Here is a 12110-nt window from a genome sequence, read left to right as displayed (position 1 = left end):
TATTTATTTATTTATTTATTTATTTATTTATTTATTTATTCAAGGTACCTACAGCGCCTTGAGAGGCATCATTGTAGGGAGGGGGGGGGGGTAAGTACATTAACAGTAAAATTCAATACAGCACAAGAGAACAAAACATAAAGAAAAGTTACAGAAAAATGTTAAGAACTTCCAAAAAGATAAAAGCATTCTGATTGCACCCGGCACGCAGAACCAACACTGACAACAGCATAATCAGAATATTGCATGGTCAATTGCGGCCTGGAAATTCTCGCTCTCAAACACTTCATTAGGCAGCAGGTTCCGGTCCTTATTGTGTTGGGAAAAAATGAATATTTAAATGTATTAATCCGCCAGTTTTACCCTCTAATTTTCATGGTATTGTCCCTTCTACTCGAAACGTAGTGAGGTTGCCTTAAATAGAGGCTTTTATTAATTCCCGTTTTATTATTGTAAATGTCATACAAAAACTTTATTCTAAAAACTTTTCTTCGGTGGGATAATAACTTCCAGCCAAGAGCTTCCCGAAGTTCAGAACTTCTAACCTTAAAGTTATAATTGCCAGTTACGAACCTTGCTGCCCGCTTCTGAACTCGTTCTAGCTTGTCTTTTAAAATATTTGTGAACGGGTCCCAACATGCGCATCCATATTCGAGAATTGGCCTGACATTCGTAACGTACAATGTTTCTTTTAGAGTTTCTTTTAAAAAGGTTGAGAACGCGGGAAGCTTTGGCAGGTATCGCATCGACGTGTGCGGTCCAATCCAACTTCGCTGTAAATGTGATACCGAGATACTTTACTCTGTCCTTTGTCTGTACAACAGATTGATTTAGATTATAGTTGCCCCCATATCTTCTTTTTTTTGTTTGTGAACTGCATGGGGTAACATTTACTGGTGTTGAGAGTCATCTTCCATTTGTCACACCACGCACATACCTTGTCAAGGTCAGACTGCAACAGAATGGTATCATTTGCGCACGTGACAGAACGGTAAACAACACAGTCATCGGCGTACAGCCTAACACGGGAGCACACTTCACTCGGAAAATCATTTACAAAAACAAGAAACAACAAAGGCCCAAGTACCGAGCCTTGCGGCACACCTGATAAAACCTGAACAGACTGCGAAGTGACACCGTTTATAAGTACCCGCTGTTGCCGTACGCTGTAATCTTGAATCCATCCAAGAAGTCTAGAAGGTATACCTAAATATGATAACTTTGTTAAGAGCAGAGAATGGGAAACCACGTCAAAAGCCTTGCGGAAATCAAGAAAAACTGCGTCTGTTTGAACACCCCTATCTATACCTTCCGCGACATCATGGATGAACTCAGTGAGCTGAGTTGTACACGATGGGCAAGAACGGAAACCATGTTGAGCGGTAGTGAAGAAATCATTACCATTAAGGTGCTTCATAACACCCAAATATATTATATGCTCCAGTGTTTTACAAGAAACAGAGGTGAGGGGCACCGGTCTGTAATTACATATATTTGCGCGATCACCATCTTTATGTACTGGCGTTACATTCGCAAGTTTCCAGTCATTTGGGAGTTTTTATAATCCAGGGATTTATTGAATATTGTGACCAAAAATGGAGCTATTTCTATTGCACATAGCTTCAAAATATGATTAGATATATCGTCTGGGCCGTGAGCAGAATGGGAATTTAGATTAGACAGCAGCGCCATCACACCCGTCTCAGTTATCATTACATCTTCCATTTCTGGCAAGTGTGTGAAATTTTGCGTGACTAGATTGAGATCTGCTTGATCACTGACAAATACTGAGTGAAAATACGCATTAAAAATTTCAGCTTTACTCAAGTCGTCTGCTACAACGCTGTTATTGTGCACCAAACACGGAATACCAATGTTATCTTTTTTAGTATTTTTAATATGCTTCCACACTTGTTTTGGATTAACTCTTATCTTTTCCGATAAAGATGATAGGTAAAGACGCTTAGCACTTTTCAGTTCTGTCTTAAGCGAACACGTCAATAACTTCAGTTTTGTGAATAAGGAGGGGCTCTTAGTTACACGATATTTCTTATACAGTGTGGCCTTTCTTCTGATGGATCTACGTAATTCCTTTGAAATCCAAGGTTTGTCAGCGCGTAGTTTCCCTGATACAGTCTTAGAAGGAACGTACGCTGTAACCAAGTAGAGAAGCTTGTCCTTAAATGCGATCCACAAGCCATCCACGTCACACGTTTCGCTATAACTGAGAAACAAAGGGAAGTAATTTACTAAAGCATTCTTTACAGCATCATAGTTCCCTCTCTCGTACAGAAATATTTTTCTTGAACGCCCTTTTTGAAATTCGGGTTTCTTGCAAAAAACAGTGGCGGCAACAGCTTCATGATCGCTTATTCCCGGTGCCACTGTAACAGATTCAACTGTACCATTTTGGTTGCTAAAAAGCAAATCTAAGACATTTGCACCAGTTGTGCAAAAGCGAGTCGGAAAATCCACAAATTGAAAGAGCCCATAGTTCCGGATCATCTCATAATAGGCTGAGTGTAGCGCTGATCTACTTTGTTCGACAGGAAGCCAGTTGTTTCATACGACATCACGCATGTTAAAATCGCCTCCCAGAATAATCATATCTGATGATAAGCTTGACAGCGATCTCGATACACTGTGAAATATTTCCGGGTTGTTTGAACTAGGTGGCCTGTAGAATGATCCTACGGTAAGGCTCTCCCCATTTGACAAAATTATTTTGCACCACACAGATTCTGCACCATCATGAACACAGCTGATTGGTACACTTTGGATGTCGTCGCGTACAAGTATAAACACTCCACCGCCATGCGCATCTCGATCCTTTCGATATGCTATATAACACGAGGGAAAAACTTCAGAGCTTGTTATATTGTGGTCAAGCTAAGACTCAGTTCCAATAACAACATGAGCCTGTGCCACCCCTACTAAACTGGCAAAATCAGCAGTCTTGTTTCTAACACTCCGACAATTCATGATAAGAAAAGATAGCTGGCTCATAGAGTGCTTATTATGACGGGGAGGGGTACATGATTGCTATTGCACGAATTCACGAATAGAATCAGTAGCGCTGTCAAAAATATATGCTTTGCCATCAATTATTAGTTTATTATTAGTTACTGTTCACTGCAGAAATCCTAACTTTTCAAACGCTTCATTGTCGATGTAATCAGTGTGATTAGTCCATGACGAGTTATGCGTGAAAATGACACCAAGATATTTATACTCGCACACACTGATTAAAGGAATACTGAAGCGAAATCTTAAAGTTGAACAAAAATGCTGAAAATAGATTTTCAGAATGTGATTACACCGAAATCTAGTCGTCACTTTGCATATTTTTCAGCGGATGGTTTTATTTTCGATGTTTTATGAGCACGCTCCAAGCCCTCCCGGCCAGTGCGAGGTGAAGAGCGTGATGTCATGACACCCTCGTCCGACAGGCAACCGATCGCGTCACTCGAAGCGCGATGTCGCACTGCAGATTGGGTAGGCCAAGCGATAAAGGCACGTTCACACTTGGACATGCGGCGGCGAGAGCGAGCGGAATCCGCCACCGCGGCAGAGATTCCGCCGAAATATCCAGTGGAAAGCCCGATCGGTCAAGGACCGATTTCAGCTGCTGGAAAAAATTCCACCAATTCTCATCGGCCAATAGGACAGCGAGTACGAAGTTGAATTTACACGGCAACAAATATGGCGGCGCCCTTCGATGCATGACGCCTCGCTTCGGACTGGATTCGTTGTTTTTACTGCCTTCTTTAGCACGTTCAATGGCTATAAATGGGCCACCAGTCTTTTGCTTCGTCTTCTGTCACCCATAAGAAAACGTACGGGTAATAAATTTGCTTAATTTTTTTATTTAGAGTGACAATTCTGCCCACTTTAGGCTTAAGAGGGGCGTCAGTTTGTTGACAACAATGGTTCCCCTCCTAACCACCAGATGGCGCCACTAGTCTAAACATCATCGCGCCTCTATTTTAAAAGTGAGAATGTTAGAAATGGCGTAAGGTCTGGAAAAAATGGCTTCATTTAGCGTACGTAAGCTTGCATGCGGTTATGGTATGCAGACAGCATCGACTAACTTCTTGCTATATATGTGTACGCCATGAGCAGACGACACACAGATGACGTAAAACTGGAAAACCCGCAAGTAGCGATGGCAGTCGTGCTTCTGCGGGAACGGTGGGCACGCGGGTGTAATGACATCTAGTCGCAGCTTCCACAGGCAGCTGCCAGGTGTAACGATATGGCAATAAATCACGAAAAAAATGTGCTATCCGCTTTTATTAATTTTAGCAGTCAAGCTCTTGTTTAGATGTAAAAGAGCAGCTACAAAAGTTTGATTCAGTATTCTTCAAGGGTAACAGATGAGATTCCAAGAGAAAACAAGCGTAGCAGGGGGCGGCAGAAAGTTAGATGGACGGATGAGATTAAGAAGTTTGCTGAGATACGGTGGCCGCAGGTGGCAAAGGACAGGGTTAATTGGAGAGACATGGGAGAGGCCCTTGCCCTGCAGTGGGTGTAGTCAGGCTGATGATGATGATGGTGGATACAGGGAAGGATTTGAGAGCAGTCATATGCAACTCCCAATGCGTCAAACCTGCCGACTACTGACTCTTGAAATGCTTTAATGTCGCAGTGTTGTTTGTAGCCAATTTGTTCTTTGCTGCCAAGAATTCCATGAACATTTGGGCTACAGACGGACTGACGTTGTCAAGGCGCATATTCGGAGAACATTGAGCCGAAGCCTCCTCGTGAGCGGAAGTGTATTCACTTTTAGATGGGGTTTAAGGACCATTACCTGACTTACTGCGCTTATTTGAGCTGCCTGGATTTAGCGAGTGCTTAGGGGGACCTGGGTTGAGTTCCACTTCACTGCGAAGGCGACTTGTGCAGTTTAACTCGTTCAAACACCGGGATACAAATTCATGTGGACAAGGGAGCAGCAGCAAAAAGCGATCATCAGACTTAGCGCAATCAATATTAGAGTAATAGCGTACCTGCATGAAGAGTAGTCAATGATTAAACACCGTGCCAATGCCACTGCAGCCTTGCCCACTGAAGGGTGCGTGGATCCGTGTGCTGGAAATTTATACTCTTAATGATTGATGTCACGGTCTGGCAGCTGCCGAAGATTGGTTGATGAAAGGAAGGGTCACCAGGATGACCGTCTTGCAGAAATTTGAAGTAGGACACGACGAAGCTAACTTACAAGGGAGTGACTGGGCAGTGCCAAAGCAAGTAACCTTCGGTTTCCACTTGTCGGTCTAGGTGCAATGGTGGTAAGACTGAAGAGGCTGTGCCGAGCCCTGTGATGTAGCGGGCTTCGAGGTCAGCGAGACAGCCGAGAAACTGCATGAAGAGAAAGGAACACTTAAACATCATGCCGGTGCTGCTGCAACCTTGCCCATATCGTTCAAATGACAGCCTCACCATTTGGAGAAAGAGCGCGAATGACCTCTACAGCGTCGTGTGCCTGGGCGGTGCCTTAATTTTTGTGCATAACGGTAACATACGTAGTGAGCGATGCTTCGCATCTCAGCACAACTTGTTAGGTTAGCTTTTGCTTTGGCAGTACTGCTTCCAGTGGAACAGTGTTGCACACGAAAGCAGTGAGCCAATCGTGGCCGGTCTTCATATTCACTTCACCAGACACAGTTACTGTAATTATCGAGGAGCGTCACTTTCACTTAATTTCCTGGCTTATCCAAGCTCTTTTTTCAGTGAAAATGGCTTATTAGCCATGTTGCCAAATCAATCGCTGTCTAACTGGATTTAGCATTTCCTTTTAGTTTCCCTTTGAGGCTGGTCTTTCATGAGAATGCAGTGACAACTTTTCTTGTGCGCTGTACGTTTCAGCACAAGGTTTTGCTGCACCTGAAGCGAAAGGAAACAAGAAACAAATCCTCTTAATGAGTAAGAGGATTTGCTTCTTGTTCCTTTTGCATGAGCAGCTACGCTGCTCATTAAGGGCGAGGGATAAGAAGGCAAATTGGCATGCACCTGTTCTGCTGTTTGAAGATGGCAGTGAGAGTGAAACAAATTTTTGTCTGTTAAAGAACTTTTACATACCTACACTGTAGATCTGCTAAAATGGATTGTAACATCCAACAAGACGGACGGGTGGCAACTAGGTGCTTTATGATGTCATATAAAATCGATATTCACGCCTTCTAGAGCTACTGACGGCCACGTTATGGATGCTGGTCTTGCTGTCTTGAAGTGATGCACTTAGCTGTTCTGTGTTCCCATGTCCTTTTGCAAGAGAATAGAATAGTGTCAATGTGGCATATAAACACTTTGGTTTCATCGCATGCCATAGTGGAGAGCTCCAGAGTATATTTCTAGTCTCCTGGGATCTCTTCCATGCGCTCCAAAATGTCAGCACACGGGCATTATTTCATTTCACCTCCATCTGTGCGCTGTTGCCATGGCCAGTGCTGGAACCTCTAAATTTGTGCTGTAAAGCAGAAAGCTGTTGCAGCCAAGACACTGCGGTGTGCATTTGCCCTGAAATAGCGTTTTTAGCAAAAATTGTGTCTTGAAGCTGCTTGATGTGAACTGTTGTTTGAGGCATAGTGTGAGAAAGTGGAGGAGACACAGAAGCTCTGCCTTAAGAGTATGACGCAATATCGTTAAATGGTAAATGCCCACATATGTGGAATTGGTCATTTGATACTTTACATTCATAGATCGCTCGGAGTCCTCATGCCATTCCTGGCGCAGTGGTGCAGCAGCTAAGCGATGTGCCACTGCCTCGACAGGTAGCTGTTGCAAACACAGGCACCGGTGGGGCTTTGCGACTCAGGTTCCTCTTCCCAGCTACCTTTCATGACCAGACATTAATTTAAATTCCACCTGCCATGGTGAGCAGAAGGTTATGCCCACAATCCACAATCTGGTGGGCAAGTTGTGATGACATCACAAGGTGACGTCCGGGGATTTCTCTGGGGATATTTTGCTCACTTTACCAATATCCCTCAAGAGAAATGTATAAAACAGCTGTATCTTACCAGTACTCACCTATGGGGCAGAAACGTGGAGGCTAACAAAGAGGGTTCAGCTTAAGTTAAGGACAGCATAGGAAGCTATGGAAAGAAAAACGATAGGTGTAACGTTAAGAGACCGGAAGCGGGCAGAGTGGGTGAGAGAACAGACACCAGTTAATGACATCCTAGACGAAATCAAGAGGAAGAAATGGGCTTGGGCAGGGCATGTAATGCGAATGCAAGATAACCGCTGGTCCTTAAGGGTAACGGAGTGGATTCCAAGAGAAGGCAAGCGTGACAGGGGGCGGCAGAGAGTTAGGTGGGCGGATAAGATTGAGAAGTTTGTGGGGATACGGTGGCCGCAACTGGCAAAGGACAGGGTTAACTGGAGAGACATGGCAGAGGCCTTTGCCCTGCAGTGGGCGTAGTCAGGCTGATGATGATGATGATGATTTTGCTCACGCTGCCGTGGAGGCCAGGCTGTTCCACTGAACGAGACCCAGGACACTGTCGCATTAAAATTTGTATTCAAGCAGCAGCACCCAACTGTTGCAGAGTGTGGCATTGTGTCAGATCTCAGGGATCTAAAGCAGCCAGGGTAGCTACACCTTGGTTACGTCGGCCATCTGCAATGCAGACGGGGCGCCCCCTGGCAGTGTTGCTGCACGGTGCACCGGGGAGCTACCGTGACTTCGCTGAGAACCTGATTCCTCGACTGCTGAGCCGCGGGGTGGATGTGCTGGCACCAAACTACCCTGGTGGGCTTTCCATCCTTCTTTTTTCTCGAAATTGTTTTTTGGGGCATGCGACTATAAGCATGCACATATTGGCTGGAGGACAAAAAGTGGGTATGGCAGAACGTTACTTTTGGTTCAGGCTTGCTGCATACACCAAGGTGATGCTACTTGGTTGTTGACTGCATCATCACGCATCAGGAAGCAACACCATTGGCCGATACTTTTATTCGAATAATCAAAATAGTGCCTTACCAAGGATCGCAAAGTGGACAGCATGGGTGCGGACTTGCTGCATTACTGTGAAGAAGTACTAGAGCACAAGAGCAGGAATAATTGCGTGGAGGCAGCAAACATCCAATTTGTGCGTGCTGTATAGTCATAACCTTGGTCTGTGTTATCAAGGAGTAGTCTACTGAATACACTTGGTACTGGAATGTTGTTCGGCATGTTAAATGTGCTGAAAACTGACCCCCAACAAGCATGAAGTCATATTTATCAGGTGGGTTCTGTTTGATGTGTTACAGATCAGCCCATGCATTCTCTTTTTGTGATGTCTTCTTAATACCAGTCTTTTTCACATCCTAACATTCTCTATGGCTCATCAGTTCACCCAAGCTCCAGACTAAACATGGACATTCCTACTTTGTTGGCGCTGATGGTAATGTAACACTTTAATTGCTACTGCCTAATTGACACATCACATTATATCGCACATCCATCCATCCATCCATCCATCCATCCATCCATCCATCCATCCATCCATCCATCCATCCATCCATCCATCCATCCATCCATCCATCCATCCATCCATCCATCCATCCATCCATCCATCCATCCATCCATCCATCCATCCATCCATCCATCCATCCATCCATCCATCCATCCATCCATCCATCCATCCATCCATCCATCCATCCATCCATCCATCCATCCATCCATCCATCCATCCATCCATCCATCCATCCATCCATCCATCCATCCATCCATCCATCCATCCATCCATCCATCCATCCATCCATCCATCCATCCATCCATCCATCCATCCATCCATCCATCCATCCATCCATCCATCCATCCATCCATCCATCCATCCATCCATCCATCCATCCATCCATCCATCCATCCATCCATCCATCCATCCATCCATCCATCCATCCATCCATCCATCCATCCATCCATCCATCCATCCATCCATCCATCCATCCATCCATCCATCCATCCATCCATCCATCCATCCATCCATCCATCCATCCATCCATCCATCCATCCATCCATCCATCCATCCATCCATCCATCCATCCATCCATCCATCCATCCATCCATCCATCCATCCATCCATCCATCCATCCATCCATCCATCCATCCATCCATCCATCCATCCATCCATCCATCCATCCATCCATCCATCCATCCATCCATCCATCCATCCATCCATCCATCCATCCATCCATCCATCCATCCATCCATCCATCCATCCATCCATCCATCCATCCATCCATCCATCCATCCATCCATCCATCCATCCATCCATCCATCCATCCATCCATCCATCCATCCATCCATCCATCCATCCATCCATCCATCCATCCATCCATCCATCCATCCATCCATCCATCCATCCATCCATCCATCCATCCATCCATCCATCCATCCATCCATCCATCCATCCATCCATCCATCCATCCATCCATCCATCCATCCATCCATCCATCCATCCATCCATCCATCCATCCATCCATCCATCCATCCATCCATCCATCCATCCATCCATCCATCCATCCATCCATCCATCCATCCATCCATCCATCCATCCATCCATCCATCCATCCATCCATCCATCCATCCATCCATCCATCCATCCATCCATCCATCCATCCATCCATCCATCCATCCATCCATCCATCCATCCATCCATCCATCCATCCATCCATCCATCCATCCATCCATCCATCCATCCATCCATCCATCCATCCATCCATCCATCCATCCATCCATCCATCCATCCATCCATCCATCCATCCATCCATCCATCCATCCATCCATCCATCCATCCATCCATCCATCCATCCATCCATCCATCCATCCATCCATCCATCCATCCATCCATCCATCCATCCATCCATCCATCCATCCATCCATCCATCCATCCATCCATCCATCCATCCATCCATCCATCCATCCATCCATCCATCCATCCATCCATCCATCCATCCATCCATCCATCCATCCATCCATCCATCCATCCATCCATCCATCCATCCATCCATCCATCCATCCATCCATCCATCCATCCATCCATCCATCCATCCATCCATCCATCCATCCATCCATCCATCCATCCATCCATCCATCCATCCATCCATCCATCCATCCATCCATCCATCCATCCATCCATCCATCCATCCATCCATCCATCCATCCATCCATCCATCCATCCATCCATCCATCCATCCATCCATCCATCCATCCATCCATCCATCCATCCATCCATCCATCCATCCATCCATCCATCCATCCATCCATCCATCCATCCATCCATCCATCCATCCATCCATCCATCCATCCATCCATCCATCCATCCATCCATCCATCCATCCATCCATCCATCCATCCATCCATCCATCCATCCATCCATCCATCCATCCATCCATCCATCCATCCATCCATCCATCCATCCATCCATCCATCCATCCATCCATCCATCCATCCATCCATCCATCCATCCATCCATCCATCCATCCATCCATCCATCCATCCATCCATCCATCCATCCATCCATCCATCCATCCATCCATCCATCCATCCATCCATCCATCCATCCATCCATCCATCCATCCATCCATCCATCCATCCATCCATCCATCCATCCATCCATCCATCCATCCATCCATCCATCCATCCATCCATCCATCCATCCATCCATCCATCCATCCATCCATCCATCCATCCATCCATCCATCCATCCATCCATCCATCCATCCATCCATCCATCCATCCATCCATCCATCCATCCATCCATCCATCCATCCATCCATCCATCCATCCATCCATCCATCCATCCATCCATCCATCCATCCATCCATCCATCCATCCATCCATCCATCCATCCATCCATCCATCCATCCATCCATCCATCCATCCATCCATCCATCCATCCATCCATCCATCCATCCATCCATCCATCCATCCATCCATCCATCCATCCATCCATCCATCCATCCATCCATCCATCCATCCATCCATCCATCCATCCATCCATCCATCCATCCATCCATCCATCCATCCATCCATCCATCCATCCATCCATCCATCCATCCATCCATCCATCCATCCATCCATCCATCCATCCATCCATCCATCCATCCATCCATCCATCCATCCATCCATCCATCCATCCATCCATCCATCCATCCATCCATCCATCCATCCATCCATCCATCCATCCATCCATCCATCCATCCATCCATCCATCCATCCATCCATCCATCCATCCATCCATCCATCCATCCATCCATCCATCCATCCATCCATCCATCCATCCATCCATCCATCCATCCATCCATCCATCCATCCATCCATCCATCCATCCATCCATCCATCCATCCATCCATCCATCCATCCATCCATCCATCCATCCATCCATCCATCCATCCATCCATCCATCCATCCATCCATCCATCCATCCATCCATCCATCCATCCATCCATCCATCCATCCATCCATCCATCCATCCATCCATCCATCCATCCATCCATCCATCCATCCATCCATCCATCCATCCATCCATCCATCCATCCATCCATCCATCCATCCATCCATCCATCCATCCATCCATCCATCCATCCATCCATCCATCCATCCATCCATCCATCCATCCATCCATCCATCCATCCATCCATCCATCCATCCATCCATCCATCCATCCATCCATCCATCCATCCATCCATCCATCCATCCATCCATCCATCCATCCATCCATCCATCCATCCATCCATCCATCCATCCATCCATCCATCCATCCATCCATCCATCCATCCATCCATCCATCCATCCATCCATCCATCCATCCATCCATCCATCCATCCATCCATCCATCCATCCATCCATCCATCCATCCATCCATCCATCCATCCATCCATCCATCCATCCATCCATCCATCCATCCATCCATCCATCCATCCATCCATCCATCCATCCATCCATCCATCCATCCATCCATCCATCCATCCATCCATCCATCCATCCATCCATCCATCCATCCATCCATCCATCCATCCATCCATCCATCCATCCATCCATCCATCCATCCATCCATCCATCCATCCATCCATCCATCCATCCATCCATCCATCCATCCATCCATCCATCCATCCAT

General features: G+C 46.1%; 2 protein-coding genes across 2 annotated transcripts in view; both read left to right on the top strand.

The window, feature by feature from the left end:
* Positions 1–12110, top strand: part of LOC149367836 (uncharacterized) — a 48290-nt gene that overhangs the window by 7457 nt on the left and 28723 nt on the right. The window contains exon 3 of the mRNA XM_089557637.1: positions 7636–7756. Coding sequence (XP_089413763.1) covers positions 7636–7756 — 121 coding nt within the window. The remainder of the gene's footprint in view (positions 1–7635; positions 7757–12110) is intronic.
* The window catches only part of LOC149367837 (uncharacterized), a gene marked incomplete at both ends in the record, with an annotated part of 2283 nt that continues 895 nt past the window's right edge, over positions 10723–12110 (top strand). The window contains one exon of the mRNA XM_089567424.1: positions 10723–12110. This exon is cut by the window's right edge and continues 895 nt beyond it. Coding sequence (XP_089423550.1) covers positions 10723–12110 — 1388 coding nt within the window.

Source organism: Amblyomma mixtum, chromosome 1 (assembly GCF_055824585.1).
Source record: "Amblyomma mixtum isolate Tamu chromosome 1, ASM5582458v1, whole genome shotgun sequence".
Classification (NCBI taxonomy): domain Eukaryota; kingdom Metazoa; phylum Arthropoda; class Arachnida; order Ixodida; family Ixodidae; genus Amblyomma; species Amblyomma mixtum.
Note: the sequence above shows the minus strand (reverse complement) of the source record. Positions and strands in the feature narration are given on the sequence as shown.